This window comes from Dendrobates tinctorius, unplaced genomic scaffold (assembly GCF_039654945.1).
Source record: "Dendrobates tinctorius isolate UK_male_01 unplaced genomic scaffold, ASM3965494v1 ptg000631l, whole genome shotgun sequence".
Taxonomy (NCBI): Eukaryota; Metazoa; Chordata; class Amphibia; order Anura; family Dendrobatidae; genus Dendrobates; species Dendrobates tinctorius.
In genome coordinates this window covers 146,455-162,480 of record NW_027362283.1, presented here as the reverse complement: position 1 = coordinate 162,480, position 16,026 = coordinate 146,455, and the positions used below count along the sequence as shown (strand labels likewise).

The window sequence follows — 16,026 nt, the reverse complement described above, 5'->3', positions numbered from 1 at the left end:
GAGGGGCCTGAGGGCAGAGGGGAGCTCGGAGGAGGGGCCTGAGGGCAGAGGGGAGCTCGGAGGAGGGGCCTGAGGGCAGAGGGGAGCTCGGAGGAGGGGCCTGAGGGCAGAGGGGAGCTCGGAGGAGGCGCCTGAGGGCAGAGGGGAGCTCGGAGGAGGCGCCTGAGGGCAGAGGGGAGCTCGGAGGAGGGGCCTGAGGGCAGAGGGGAGCTGTGAGGAGGCGCCTGAGGGCAGAGGGGAGCTGTGAGGAGGCGCCTGAGGGCAGAGGGGAGCTCGGAGGAGGCGCCTGACAGATTCTCCTCCAGTCACAGCGGCGTCTCCTGCCTCCATTATCAGTGCCACGTGTCTAATAAACTGCCCAGGAAAGCCAAGATGGCGACTACAGGAGAGGACCTCCGCCAGCCGCGTGCTGTGAGGAGGAGGCCTCTGCCTACTCTGCTGGGGCTCACTCGTCTTATATGGGTGGCAGCACCGCGTGGTACATCGCAGGTCACGTGGCACATCGCAGGTCGCCTGGAACCTCCCATCTTCCAGTTTTCCTCCCACGTCTTCCATACGCCCCGCCCCTCACTCCCTTATATGGTAAGCGCTGTGGCAGGTGATGCGGTTGACCCCTCTCCGCGCCTTTAGTTGTTGGGCAGCGCCGACTCCAGTGACGTCACAGCTCAGCTTGCCCCTCCCTCCCGTGCACTGGGCGGAGCCCCTGCTGCACTTACCTCCCTCTCTGACCACGCCCCGTACATCGCCCACATCGGCGCCGTCAGAACGTCCCCCTCCCACACAGGACGCAGGCGCGGTGGCCGAGTGGTAAGGCGTCGGTCTCGTAAACCGAAGATCGCGGGTTCGAGCCCCGTCCGTGCCTGAGGAAGGAGACACATTTTATTCCACAGACATCAGTTATACCGGAGAGAGCGGCGGGGAGGGCACCGGTCACCAGCTTTACTGCCGCTCCACTGACAGCCCCCCATCCAAAACCCCTGCCCCCCATCCTACACCGCTGCCCCCCATCCTACACCGCTGCCCCCCATCCTACAGCGCTGCCCCCCATCCTACACCGCTGCCCCCCATCCTACAGCGCTGCCCCCCATCCTACACCGCTGCCACCATCCTACACCGCTGCCACCATCCTACACCGCCGCCCCCCACATCTTACACCGCTGCCCCCATCCTACACCGCTGCCACCATCCTACACCGCTGCCCCCCACCCCCCATCCTACACCGCTGCCCCCCATCCTACACCGCTGCCACCATCCTACACCGCTGCCCCCCACAGCACCATTTTATTTTTAGGACCACATCACATTTGAAGTCACTTTGAGGGGTCTATATGATAGAAAATACCCAAAAGTGACAACATTCTAAAAACTGCACCCCTCAAGGTGCTCAACACCACATTCAAGAAGTTTATTAACCCTTCAGGTGCTTCACAGGAATTTTTTGAATGTTTTAAAAAAAATGAACATTTAACTTTTTTTCACAAAAAAAATTACTTCAGGTTCAATTTTTTTATTTTACCAAGGGTAACAGGAGAAATTGAACTGTAAAAGTTATTGTGCAGTTTGTCCTGAGTACGCTGATACCCGATATGTGGGGGGGAACCACTGTTTGGGCGCATGGCAGAGCTCAGAAGGGAAGGAGCGCCGTTTGACTTTTTCAATGCAAAATTGGCTGGAATTCAGATCGGACGCCATGTCACGTTTGGAGAGCCCCTGATGTACCTAAACAGTGGAAACCCCCCACAAATGACCCCATTTTGGAAACTAGACCCCCTAAGGAACTTATCTAGATGTGTGGTGAGAACTTTGAACCCCCAAGGGCTTCACAAAAGTTTATAACATAAAGCTGCACAATTAAAAAATCATATTTTTTCCACAAAAATGATCTTTTCACCCTCAATTCTTATTTTCCCAAGGGTACCAGCACCCTAAAAGTTATTGTGAAATTTGTCCTGAGTACGCTGATACCCCACATGTGGGGGTAAACCACTATTTGGGCGCATGGCAGAGCTCGGAAGGGAAGCAGCGCCATTTGACGTTTTTGGCTGGAATTGAGATCGGACACCATGTCGCGAATGGAAAACCCCTGATGTACCAAAACAGTGGAAACCCCCCACAAATGACCCCATTTTGGAAACTAGACCCCCTAAGGAACTTATCTAGATGTGTGGTGAGAACTTTGAACCCCCAAGGGCTTCACAAAAGTTTATAACATAAAGCTGCACAATTAAAAAATCATATTTTTTCCACAAAAATGATCTTTTCACCCTCAATTCTTATTTTCCCAAGGGTACCAGCACCCTAAAAGTTATTGTGAAATTTGTCCTGAGTACGCTGATACCCCACATGTGGGGGTAAACCACTATTTGGGCGCATGGCAGAGCTCGGAAGGGAAGCAGCGCCATTTGACGTTTTTGGCTGGAATTGAGATCGGACACCATGTCGCGAATGGAAAACCCCTGATGTACCAAAACAGTGGAAACCCCCCACAAATGACCCCATTTTGGAAACTAGACCCCCTAAGGAACTTATCTAGATGTGTGGTGAGAACTTTGAACCCCCAAGGGCTTCACAAAAGTTTATAACATAAAGCTGCACAATTAAAAAATCATATTTTTTCCACAAAAATGATCTTTTCACCCTCAATTCTTATTTTCCCAAGGGTAACAGGACCCTAAAAGTTATTGTGCAATTTGTCCTGAGTAGGCTGATACCCCACATGTGGGGGTAAACCACTATTTGGGCGCATGGCAGAGCTCGGAAGGGAAGGAGCACCATTTAACTTTTTTGGCTGGAAATTAGATCAGACGCCATGTTGCGTTTGGAGAGCCCCTGATGTGCCAAAACAGTGGAAACCCCCAATTCTAACTCCAACCCTAACCCCAACACACCCCTAACCCTAATGGGAAAATGGAAATATTTTTTTTTTATTTTATTATTTTTCCCTAACTAAGGGGGTGATATCGGGGGGTTTGATTTACTATTTATGGCGGTTTTTATGTTTGGCAGCTGTCGCACGCTAAAAGACGCTTTTTATTGTAAAAATAGTTTTTGCATCACCACATATTGAGAGCTATAATTTTTCCGTATTTTGACCCACCGAGTCATGTGAGGTCTTATTTTTTGCGGGACGAGTTGACGTTTTCATTGGTACCATTTTCGGGCATGTGACATTTTTTGATCGCTTTTTATTCCGATTTTTGGGACGCAGAATGAACAAAAACCAGCGTTTCATGAATTTCTTTTGGGGGGGTGCGTTTACACCGTTCCGCGTGCGGTAAAATTGATAAAGCGGTTTTATTCTTCGGGTCAGTACGGTTACAGCGATACCTCATTTAGGTCGTTTTTTTATGTTTTGTCTGTTTTTTGCAATGAAAACAATTTTATATAAAAAATAATTATTTTTGCATCGCTTTATTCTGCGAGCTATAACTATTTTTTCGCTGATGATGCTGTATGGTGGCTCATTTTTTGCGGGACAAGATGACGTTTTCAGCGGTACCATGGATATTTATATGCGTCTGTTTGATCGCGCGTTATTGCACTTTTTGTTCGGCGGTATGATAATAAATCATTATTTTTTGCTTCGTTTTTTATTTTTATTTTTTAAGGGGTTCGCTAAAGGGGTTAACTAATGGGACAGTTTTATAGGGCGGGTCGTTACGGATGCGGCGATACTATGTGTACTTTTATTGTTTTTTGTTTTCAAAAAATGAATTTATTAGGGAATATTTTTTTTAATTTATTTAGCAATTTTTTTAAAAATTATTCTTACACTTTTTTTTTTACTTTATTACATTGTCCCAGGTGGGACATAACTGTCACATAACAGATCACTGTAACAGATCAGCGATCTGTCACCAGCAGTGCTGCAGGCTTCCTCATGCCTGTGCTTTGCAGGCATGAGGAAGCCAGCTCCCTGCAGGCCCCCGAAGGTCCCCATCGCCATATTGGATCCGGGGACCTGCAGGGAAGGCAACCCCCGCAGCGGCGCTGCACATTGCGCTGCTGTGGGGGTCGCAGGGAAGCACGGAGGGAGCCCCCTCCCTGCCGATTCTTCCTTTAACCCGATACACCGTGATCATGTTTGATCGCAGTGTGCCAGGGGTTAACGTGTCGGGGGCGGTCCGTGACCGCCCCTGACACAATGCTGGGTGTCAGCTGTGATAATCAGCTGACACCCGGCCGCGATCAGCTGCGCTCACCATGTGAGTGCCGCTGATCACGCTAGACGTACTATCCCGTCCTTGGGACTTAGGTCCAGGGTCACATGGATGGAATAGTACGTCTGATGTAGGAAAGGGGTTAATACACCTGACAGAATAACAGATCTGCAGGTTATTGGGCATCTAGGAAATAGTGACCACAATATTGTACAGTGTCACTTGTGTTTCGCTCGAGGGACTTGTCAGGGGGTCACAAAAACACCGAACTTTAGGAAGGAAAAGTCTGACCAGCTGAGAGACGCCCTTAATCTGGTGACTGGGACAATGTCCTCAGAAATAAGAATACAGATAATAAATGGGAAATGTGGAAGAACATCCTAAAGAGGCGCTGTAAGCGGTTTATACCTTGTGGGAATAAAAGGACCAGAAATAGGAAAAACCCAAGAGGGCCAAACACAGAAGTAAGAGGGGCGATTACCAGTAGCAAGAAAGCATTTACACTACTAAAGCAGGACGGCCCCGCTGAGGATCTAACAACTATAGGGAGAAAATACTTTATCTAAAAAACTAATTACAGCTGCCAAAGAGGAAACAGAGAAGCACAAAGGAGAGTAACAATAATCCCAAACTCTTCTTCAACCATATCAATAGTAACAGAATCATAAGTGACAGTGTAGGAGCCTTATAAAATTGTGAGGAAGGAACGGTTGTAGATGACGAGGAAAAAGCGAATATATTACACACCTTCTTCTCCACGGTATTCACGGTGGAAAATGAAATGCCAAGAAACAAGAAAACCTGATATTAAGGGTCACCAATCTAACCCAAGAAACATAACATAACATAGTAACATAGTTTTGGCGGCTGAAGGAAGACCTTATGTCCATCTAGTTCAGCCTATTTTTAGTGCAGATGTTCTGCATTGTTGATCCTGGGGAAGGCAAAAAACCCACAGAGTAGAAGACAATTTTCTCCATAGGGAAAAAAATTCCTTCCCCTAAGCTGGGTCAGCCATCTACCTATAATATTCTGTTATTCGTAACCTTCTATACTGTTACTCACAAGAAAAGCCTCCATTCCTTTCTTACATTCATTCAGTGAGTTGGCCATCACCACTTCCTCAGGAAGAGGATTCCAGAGCCTCACTGCTCTTACCGTGAAGAACCCTCTTCTATGCTGGTGCAGAAATTGTCTTTCCTCCAAACGAAGAGAATGCCCCCTTGTTCTTGTCACAGTCCTTGGTACAAACAGTTCATTGGAGAGATCTCTGTATTGCCCTCTGATATACTTGTACATATATATTAGGTCTCCCCTAAGTCTTCTCTTTTCTAGAGTAAATAGACCTAATTTTGATAACCTTTCTGGGTATTGTAGTGAACCAACTCCATTTATCATTTTAGTAGCCCGCCTTTGAACCCTTTCAAGTTCAGTAATGTCTTTCTTGAGCATCGGCGTCCAAAATTGCACACAATCCTCCAAGTGTGGTCTGACGAGTGATTTGTACAGAGGGAGAATTATGTTTTCATCTCGTGTCCCCAGACCTCTTCTAATGCATCCCATGACCCTATTTGCTTTGGTGGCAGCTGCCTGACACTGGGCACTCCAATTTAGCTTCTTATTGACTAAGATGCCTAAGTCTTTTTCCATGTCTGATTTCCCCAGCAGTTTCCCATTTAGTAAGTAATTGTAGCATCTGTTTCTCCTTCCCATGTGCAGAACCTTACACTTATCTGTGTTAAACCTCATTTCCCATTTTTCAGCCCAATTCTCCAAATTACTCAAATCTGTCTGTAGTTGCAAACTGTCCTCCTTTGTGTTAACTCCCTTACATAGTTTTGTATCATCTGCAAATACTGATATTTTACTGTGTAAGCCATCCACTAGATCATTAATAAATATATTACATAGTAGAGGGCTGTTATGATTGAGTCACCGTAGGAGGCAAAAACAGAAATGCTAGCTAAGTCCAGAAAATCAGAGAGGTTGGCAGCTATCGGATTGCGGACCCCTGATCCTATCCACAACAACTAACAGTAGCCGTGGGGGGTTCCTACGATGCCCTAGACCCCTCGATCATAGCCGGAGAATTAAATAGGCCTAAAGAAAGGGGAAATCTAAACTGCCCCAGAGCAGACCCCAAAGCAATAGGCAGCCCCCAGCATATAATGACGGTGAAGCAAGATGAAAACACTAACACAGACAGAAAGATAGACTGAGCAAAGACGGGGCCCAAGCTAACTAGATAGGAAAGGACAGGAAGGCTGCTGTCTGCAATCCGTGAAAAACCCTATGAAAATAAAAGCCAACAGACTGACAGTGAAAAAGGCCCTGAAGACGCTAGGCTTCAAAAAAGCTATGTCAGTACTCAGGAATATTCTGAAGACAGAGCAACAGGCAAAAGGAGATTCAGCTCACCCCAGCAGGGAATGGCAGAATCCAGAAAAGCAAGGAAAACAAAAACAAAACACAAATGCTAACAGGCAAAGCAGAAAACTTAGCTTTAGAGGAGCAGGAATCAGACTGGTGTCCTAGAAGTCCACAGAGAAATCACCCGCAGGGCAGAAGGGCATCGGCAGCCTTATATCCAGTCCGTGACTCCACTCAGCCAGTCATCCTCATTAGGCTCAGGTGCCTGATAATCAGGCTCATTACATTCCTTTACCAGAATAGGGAGTTCACCAGACCTCAGTGACGAAGGGGAAAATGAACTCACAACAGAGGGCCCAATACAGACCCCTGTGGTCCCCCACTAGTAACCCTGGCCCAATCTGAGGATGCCCCATTAATAACCACTCTTTGTTTTCTATGACTAAGCCAGCTACCTACCCATCTACACACATTTTCCCCTAGCCCAAGCTTTCTCATCTTACTTACCAATCTTTTATGTGGGACAGTGTCACATGCTTTAGAGAAGTCGAGATAAATGACATCCAATGATTCTCCTGGGTCCATTTGAGAGCTTACATCCTCATAGAAGCTGATCAGGTTAGTCTGACAGGAGCGATCCTTCATAAATCCATGTTAATATGAAGTTAAACATTTATTAACATTGAGATATTCCATAATGGTATCCCTTAGAAACTCTTCAAAAATTTTACCCACAACAGATGTTAAGCTTACCGGCCTATAGTTTCCAGGTTCCCATTTACACCCTTTTTGAATATTGGTACCACATTTGTTTGCCGCCAATCAACCTGTTTCTATAGAGTCTTTAAATATAAGGAATAGAGGCCTGTCTATCACATTACTTAACTCCCTTAATACCCGAGGGTGAATGCCATCAGGGCCTGGTGATTTGTCCCTTTTCATCTTACTAAGGCGGTTCTGCACTTCTTCCTAGGTTAGGCAGGTAATACTTAATGGGGAGTTTACATTATCACTCTGCATTTCCCCTGGCAAATCCTTTTCCTGTGTGAACACTGTTGAGAAAAAAGTATTTAAAACATTTGCTGTTCCCACATCGCTCTCTATGATTTCACCCTCATTGTTCTTTAAAGGGCCGACACCATCAATTTTAATCTTTTTACTGTTTATATCATTAAAGAATAGTTTGGGTTTGTTTTACTTTCCTTAGCAATGAGTCTCTCAGTTTCCACTTTTGCTAAATGTATTTGTTTTTTACACATTTTATTTTTTTACCCTATAACTTTTTAATGCTTCTTCATTGCCTTCTTGTTTTAGCTCCCTAAATGCCTTGTTCTTGTTCTTTATTGCCCTTTTTACATCCTTATTTAGCCACATTGGTGTTCTCCTGCTCCTAGCCCTTTTATTTCTGTACGGTATGGCTAGCTCGCAGTGGGGGTGTAAAACTGATGTAAATATTTCCCATTTATTTTCTGTGCTCCTATTTTTGAGGACATTGTCCCAATCAATTCGGGGAAGGTCCTCTCTAAGCTGATCAAACTTTGCTTTCCTGAAATTCAGCGTTTTTGTAGCCCCCTTCCAGGGCTCCTTACTGAAGGACAAGTGGAATTGTATTATATTGTGGTCACTGTTCCCTCGGTGCCATCGACTCGGACTTCTGTTATTCTATCTGGCCTGTGGCTTAACATTAAGTCCAGAAGGGCCGTCCCTCTAGTTGGGTCCTGCACAAGTGGTGACAGATAATTATCCTTGGTCACTGACAGACATTGGTTTCCTCTCTGAGATCCGCAGGTTTCAGTTTCCCAGTCTATGTCGGGGTAGGTGAAGTCCCCATAATAATCACCTCCTTGGGATTTGCTGCTTTGTCTCTTTGTCTCAATAATACATTCTCAGTGGTTTCTGTTATATTTGGAGGCTTATAACAACCCCCTATGAGGATTTTATTACTTTTCTCTCCTTGTATCTCCACTCATAGAGACTCCACCTCTTCATTTCCCTCTTGTACATCTTCTCTCAGTGTGGGCTTTATATATAGACAGACTCCACCCCCTTTCCTTTTTTTACGATCCCTCCTAAACAAATCATATCCTTGCAAGTTAGCCGCCCAGTCATAGCTGTCGTCTGGTGTGAAACCGGCTAAATAAGATTACAATAGATAAATCTCCGGGTCCGGATGGCATACACCCACGAGTACTAAGAGAACTAAGTAATGTAATACATAAACCATTATTTCTTATATTTAGGGACTCTATAGTGACGGGGTCTGTTCCACAGGACTGGCGCATAGCAAATGTGATACCAATATTCAAAAAGGCTCTAAAAGTGACCCTGGAAATTATAGGCCAGTAAGTCTAACCTCTATTGTTGGTGAGATATGTGAAGGGTTTCTGAGGGATGTTATTCTGGATTATCTCACTGAGAATAACTGTGTAAAGCCATATCAGCATGGGTTTATGAGGAATCGCTCCTGTCACAACAATCTAATCAGTTTTTATGAAGAGGTCAGCTATAGACTGGACCAAGGTGAGTCATTGGATGTGGTAGATCTTGATTTTTCCAAAGAGTTTGATCCCGTGCCACACAAGAGGTTGGTACACAAAATGAGAATGCTGGGTCTGGGGAAAAATGTGTGTGAATGGGTAACTGGCTGAGTGATAGAAAGCAGAGGGGGGTTATAAATGGTATATTCTCTAACTGGGTCGCTGTGACCAGTGGGGTACCGCAGGGGTCGGTGTTGGGACCTCTTCTCACCAACATATTTATTAACGATCTGGTAGAAGGTTTACACAGTAAAATATCGATATTTGCAGATGATACAAAACTATGTAAAGCAGTCAATACCAGAGAAGATAGTATTTTGCTACAGATGGATCTGGATAAGTTGGGAACTTGGGTCGAAAGGTGGCAGATGCAGTGTAACAATGATAAATGTAAGGTTATACACATGGGAAGAAGGAATCAATATCACCATTACACACTGAACGGTAAACCACTGGGTAAATCTGACCTGGAGAAGGACTTGGGGATCCTAGTTAGTGATAAACTTACCTGGAGCAGCCAGTGCCAGGCAGCAGCTGCCAAGGCAAACAGGATCATGGGGTGCATTAAAAGAGGTCTGGATACACATGATGAGAGCATTATACTGCCTCTGTACAAATCCCTGGTTACACCGCACATGGAGGACTGTGGACAGTTTTGGGCACCGGTGCTCAGGAAGGATATAAAGGAACTAGAGCGGGTACAAAGGAGGGCAACAAAATTAATAAAGGGGATGGGGGAACTACAATACCCAGAGAGATTAGCAAAACTAGGATTATTTAGTCTAGAATAAAGATGACTGAGGGGCGATCTAATAACCATGTATAAGTATATAAGGGGACAATGCAATCACTCCGAGGATCTGTTTATACCAAGGAAGGTGACGGTCACAAGGGGGCATTCTCTGCGTGTGGAGGAGAAAAGGTTTTTCCACCAACATAGAAGAGGATTCTTTACTGTTAGGGCAGTGAGAATCTGGAATTCCCTGCCTGAGGAGGTGGTGATGGCAAACTCAGTCGAGGGGTTCAGGAGAGGACTGGATGTCTTCCTGGAGCGTAACGATATTGTATCTTACAGTTATTAGGTTCTTTAGAAGAACGGAGATCTGGGGATTTATTCTGGCCGAATATAGGCTGAACTGGATGGACACAGGGCTTTTTTCGGCCTTGCTAACAATGTTACTATGTCCTTATTGCAACCTGACTTTCTATTTACTGTGGGAAAGAAAGGTTATGACAAAGAGTGTTTTAGAGAAAAATAATGTATTCATTTGTAAAGTAGCCAGGGTCCAGTCACAAACCAGGAATTAGAATATTAACATGAAGGGCTGGTGTAAAAATCTGATCTCCAGGCTGAGCCTATAAATTGGGCCCTGCACAAAGAAAGTTGTTCACAGATTGAGGGTAGCCAAGCTGGTGTGATCCATTTCATCCCCCCCTCAGGGAGCAGAATACCAGACTGCAAAGTTTAGCTATTTCTGTAAGTTTCTCCCTTTTATTTATCACTGTTTTGCATATCTGTATGTCACTTTTTATTTCCATATTTTTTATTTCCTTTTATTGTAAGCACTGTACTTTTTCTATTAAAGCTTAAATCTTTAATAAGTTTGAACCTTGTTGCTCTAAAGAATCCATAGCCTTACAGTGTGTGATCCTGGTGATTGGCACATAGTAGTAGAAGAAATTCCGTGACTCATCGCCCGTGTGTTCGGTGAGTGGTGGCGGCGTGTATGAGCGGGGTGTGTGGTCTGTGTCGCGGTGTGATTTATGCTCCCACTGCAGCATAGGACAGAGGGTGAATGCTGGACGGAGTGAGAAGAGATAGATTAACCCTTGCAGGCGCAACCCCAAGTCACGTGCTGAGAAGCGGGTACGTGACACGATCGATTGGAGACAAGGCCACACAAGCTGGGTCTGTTCGTGTACAGGCTTGTCTGGACTCAGAAGCCCAGTCACAAGTTTTTATTACAAGCACAGAGATAAGAAAAGTGGGAATGTCTTACATTACCTTACACAGAAGATAGTTAAGTTGGGAAAAACAAAAACGTAAATGATGGATTCTGTCAAAATTCCTTTCTAGCCAGGAGAGGTGTTCATATGAAGAGTTGAAGGACTTATCTGTGACTGTTGCTTGGTTTGTATGCGTGGTAATTCCCTATCCTTCTCTATTTTGGTTCATTCCCCTACCTCCACACCCAGGTGCATTTCTCTGTTATGTGTGAGTGAATGTTATGTGTGAGTGAATATTTTGTATGTCTCGAGTTTTCTATTAAACCTTGTTTTTTGCCTTGTCGGGTTGGTGTACTACGGTGCACAGTAGCGCCCCTCCCCCCTGGGTGGGGGAAAAGGACAGAGGGCTAACTTAGGAGATAAGGCAAGGGTGGAGGCCCCGGCCTCTTCTCCTTCAGAAATATCCCGAAGAGTAGGGCGAGCTAGGGCACCCACTAGTGTTGGGGACAGGGAAGGAGCCCCTGGTTCCAGGTCACCCAACAGCTGTGTCGTGACACTTGGGCCTTGGATGTAGGGTTCCACTTCTGCTTTTCTGGGCAAGTGAAGATGATGTGGCCAGTTTGGTGGTAGGCATAGCACCGGCGGGGGTCAGATGCAGACTGACTGGGTGCAGTCGGAAGGGACTTCCTGGGCCATCTGGTCCAACCCCTTGCTCAAAGCAGGATTCACTATATCATCCGTCAGATGTCTATCCAGCCGCTGTTAGAAGACCTCTAATGAAGGAGAACTCACCACCTCCCGTGGCAGCTTGTTCCACTCATTGATCACTCTGTAAAAAAGTTTTTTCTAATATCTAATCTGTGTCTCTTCCCATTCAGTTTCATCCCATTGCATCTAGTCTTTCCTTGTGCAAATGAGAATAAAGATGATCCTTCTACAATGTGACAGCCCTTGAGATATTTGTAGACAGCTATTAAGTCTCCTCTCAGTCTTCTCTTTTGCAAACTAAACATTCCCAAATCCTGCAACCTTTCCTCATAAGACAGGGTTTGCAGACCGGTCACCATTCTGGTCGCTCTTTTCTGAACTTGCTCCAGTTTGTTGATGTCTTTTTTAAAATGTGGTGCCCAAAACTGGACACAATATTCCAGATGAGGTCTGACCAAAGAGGAGTAGAGGGCAATAATGACTTCACGTGATCTAGACTGTATGCTTCTGTTAATACATCCTAGAATTGCATTTGCCTTTTTTGCTGCTGCATCACACTGTTGACTCATATTCAGTCTGTGATCTATTAGTATACCCAAGTCTTTTTCACACGTGCTGTTGCTTAGCCCTATTCCTCCCATTCTGTATATGCTTTTTTCATTTTTATTGCCCAGATGTAGTACTTTGCATTTTTCCCTGTTAAAAACCATTCTGTTAGTTGCTGCCCTCTGCTCCAGTTTATTTATATCTTTTGAATCTTCTCTCTCTCTTCTCTAGTATTAGCTATCCCTCCTAGCTTTGTATCATCTGAAAATTTAATCAGTATAAATGAGGTATTTCTGTAATCGTAGTGACCTGAACAATAAAGCTGCCTTATCAATTTTACCACATGCAGAACGGCATAAAAAAAAAAATCAAAAGTCAATTCCTGAATTGTTGGTTTTTTTCATTCTGCCTCCGAAAAATCAGAATAGAAAGCGATCAAAAAATGTAATGTGCCTGAAAATGGTACCAATAAAAAAGTCAGCTCGTCCTGCAAAAAACAAGCCACAACATGACTGTCAGCCGAAATATGAAAAAAATTCTAGCTCTTAAAATGTGGTGATGTAAAAACTAGTTTTTTGCAATAAAAAAACATATTTTAGTGTTTGACAGCAGTCAAACATAAAAACCCGATATAAATCTGGTATTGCTGTAATCGCACCGACCCGAAGAATAAAATCACCTAATCACTTATACTGCATGAGGCATGGAGTAAAAAAATAATTAAAACAAATTCTTCACATACTGTTGATTTTTTTCATTCTGCCTCCTAAAGATCGCAGTAAGGCTACATGCACACATCCAGTACTTGGTGAGTTTTTTGCCTCAGTATTTGTAAGCCAAAACCAGGAGTGGAACGGTCAGAGGAAAAGCATAATAGAAACATTTGCATCCCTTCTGCATTTTTCATCCACTCCTGGTTTTGGCTTACAAATACTGGGGTAAAAAACTCACCAAATACTGGATGTGTGCATGTGGCCTAAGACTCAGCACACATTTATCCTGCACTCAGCGCTTACAGCGACGTTTCTGTATAAATCTCTGAAATATGTGATTCACACTGAACCCCCAGAGGAAGATTCCCTATAATGAGGCACATGGAGGCACTGTTGACGCCATAGGACCTGTGATCCGACGGTGTCAGTCTTTATAGGAGCTCATAAAAGCACGGTCTGCCATTGTTTTGTGCACTTTCGAAAAGGACACAGCTGAACAGAGGCCAGATGGAGCCCAGAGTGATTCTGGTGCCTCATTATAGTGAATGGATCCCTCAGGGGTTTCATCTGAGTCACGTCACTCAGCGATTTAGCTGGAAACCCCAAAGTAAGTGCTCAGCATAGAGCGCCGGATAAATGTGATCCCAATGTGGTCACTACAGCATTCTGGTGACTACAACGTACTGGTGACTATATCGTATTGGTCACGATAATGTACTGGTCACTACAGCGCACTGGCATTACAAAGTGAAGCCTTTGCAAAATTAAAAACTTGGGGCTTAAAGGACATTTTAGTGGTAAAAATTCACCGCTCAGTGGTATAAAACTGTTGTCGGGGTAGCTATATTAACCCTTCACGGTTGAGCCAGTGATTTCCAAATTAATCCAGAGTGTTGCTAGCAACTCAAATGACCACACGGAGACGGGGATCTCTGTACGGGAGGTTTGAGACAGATCACTAAGCCCCTTTATTTTAGTCACTTCTTTTATAATATTTTGCTTAATTATGCAAAGTTCTCAACTACCAATAACATCATTTCACTTTGTAAGCCAATAATATTGCAAGAAAACCGGAAACTACATATATGTCCGTATCCAAATAGAAAGTAGTATAATGGCATATTCTTCAGAGTTTTACACTCCTGCCTCCCTTATCTTTGCACCTGATGAGAACAGTCTAGTTTCATGACAGCCCTTGCCAATTACAAAAATTTATCTTAAAACAACAAAAATGAAGAAACGAAACCTTCAGAGAATGGACAAAACAAAACTTCAGCTTTGATTTTAGTTTTAACCCTTCACATTCCCCCCTAGATAAATTTTGTTAACACATATGCAGCATCAGAGGTGCTATCCCAAGCTAACAGCTTGAGGGGTACTGGTCTTCACATGACTGATACCGTGTTACCAGTCACGGCTGTCGCGGCGCACCCGTCCACCCCTGTATACTGCAGTTCACGAATAACAATTTTTGATGACGGTGGTGGGGATCTTTTGTAGGTAGGCATGTGCTTGGCTTCAACATCTTCATCAAGTAGCCTTTTGCGATCGGTGCAGAGAAGAGCAGGGGCAACGACACCTTTGGTATCATCATTAGCTGGCTTAGTGCAGAATTTCCTAATACATACAGAAATACACCAAAGAACAAGTTTTAGTATCACATATACCACAAGGATACAGGCAGCAATGTGTAACAAGCTTTGTAAGATCCCAGCTATCCAGCCCCCTATTCCCTTAAACCAATTGGCTGGATTGAGAAAGGAGAAGGTGTCTGACCACCAACTGTCCTTAGTACGATCATTATCGTATTGATCTCTGAGTCATTGAATATCTTCTAACTTTAACTTTTAACTTCTACCAATAATAATAAGGAAAATGCAAAAAAAACAAACATTATGCCCCCTTTATTTGCTATCGGCTTGTTGGGTGATGAGGAGGACTTCATAGGGACCGTCATACAAGGGTTCTAGTCCGTGCTTCCTGACATGCCTCTTCACGACTACCAAATCACCAGGCTTCAGGTTATAACAGGTGCCGGTTTCTGATGAATCTGGAGAAGAAGAAACTAGAACATAGGTGTTAGCAAGATTTTTACTAAGCTGAATAACATATTGAACAGCACGGTCAGTCTCTTCTGATAACTGCTGGGGCTGGAAATTTGCAACTGGGGGCCTAGCACCAAACAATATCTCATATGGGGACAGGCCATGTTGTGCAATAGAGGTAGTACGAATATGGTATAGTACAATGGGTAGGACCTCTGGCCATGGAGCCGTAGTCTCCTGCATCATTTTGGTCAATTGTCCCTTCAGTGTGCCGTTCAGCCTCTCAACTTTCCCACTGGATTGTGGGTGGTACGGAGTATGGAGGGCTACAGTGGATCCAAGCATTGTCAGAACTTCTTGGTACACATGAGAAGAAAAGGAACCCCATATCTGCATATAACTTCCATCACCAGTTTCTTCGCTGTGGTCTTTGCAGTCATGTTGGTAACAGGGAATGCTTCCGGCCAACTGGAGAACCGGGGCCCAGTAGAATTTTTGCATCAGTGCGAGGGCCTGATTCTTTCCTCGATGTGTAGGCCCATGTGGCAATAGCAGGGTACATCCGCTTAGGGAGACACACGAGTTGGTCCTTTTTCCAGAGACCATTATCCATTCGTCTCCCATCAGTCTTCCATTGCTTCACCTCTTCCTTTGGAGACATTCTCTGCATCGTCATTAAGCGGTCTCGCGGGGTCCGACAGAAAACTTCAGTCTGTTGTAGATCCTCAGGTTCTTGTAGGGTCAATGCTTCTTGTAACTGTTTACGCTGAGAGCGTGTGGTCACCATATCTGGTATGGTTGGTTCAACGGGTAAAAGAGCGGCGGCTTTTGCTTGCATATCCGCAAATGCGTTGCCAACAGTCTGTTCTTGGCCAAAGTACATGCAGTAGACGGAGCCTGGAGTTCTGCTTCTTGTGCTGACTGTGAGGGCGGGAGCGCAGCTAAGTGCACTACAGTGTCCTCTGTGGTAACAGCGTATCCCGTGTGGAATCTACCAAAC

The 16,026-nt window shown here is 44.7% G+C and overlaps 1 protein-coding gene and 1 non-coding gene across 2 annotated transcripts in view; one reads left to right on the top strand and one right to left on the bottom strand.

The window, feature by feature from the left end:
* The first annotated feature begins 790 nt into the window (after positions 1-790).
* On the top strand, positions 791-862 carry TRNAT-CGU (transfer RNA threonine (anticodon CGU)). Its single transcript has one exon. It is a non-coding gene; the product is annotated as a tRNA-Thr (tRNA).
* Positions 863-13,910: 13,048 nt separating this feature from the next.
* The window catches only part of COPRS (coordinator of PRMT5 and differentiation stimulator), a 52,752-nt gene continuing 50,636 nt past the window's right edge, over positions 13,911-16,026 (bottom strand). Inside the window, exon 4 of the mRNA XM_073565272.1 lies at positions 13,911-14,598. Within this exon, the coding sequence (XP_073421373.1) occupies positions 14,393-14,598 (206 nt within the window). The 3' untranslated portion in view covers positions 13,911-14,392. The remainder of the gene's footprint in view (positions 14,599-16,026) is intronic.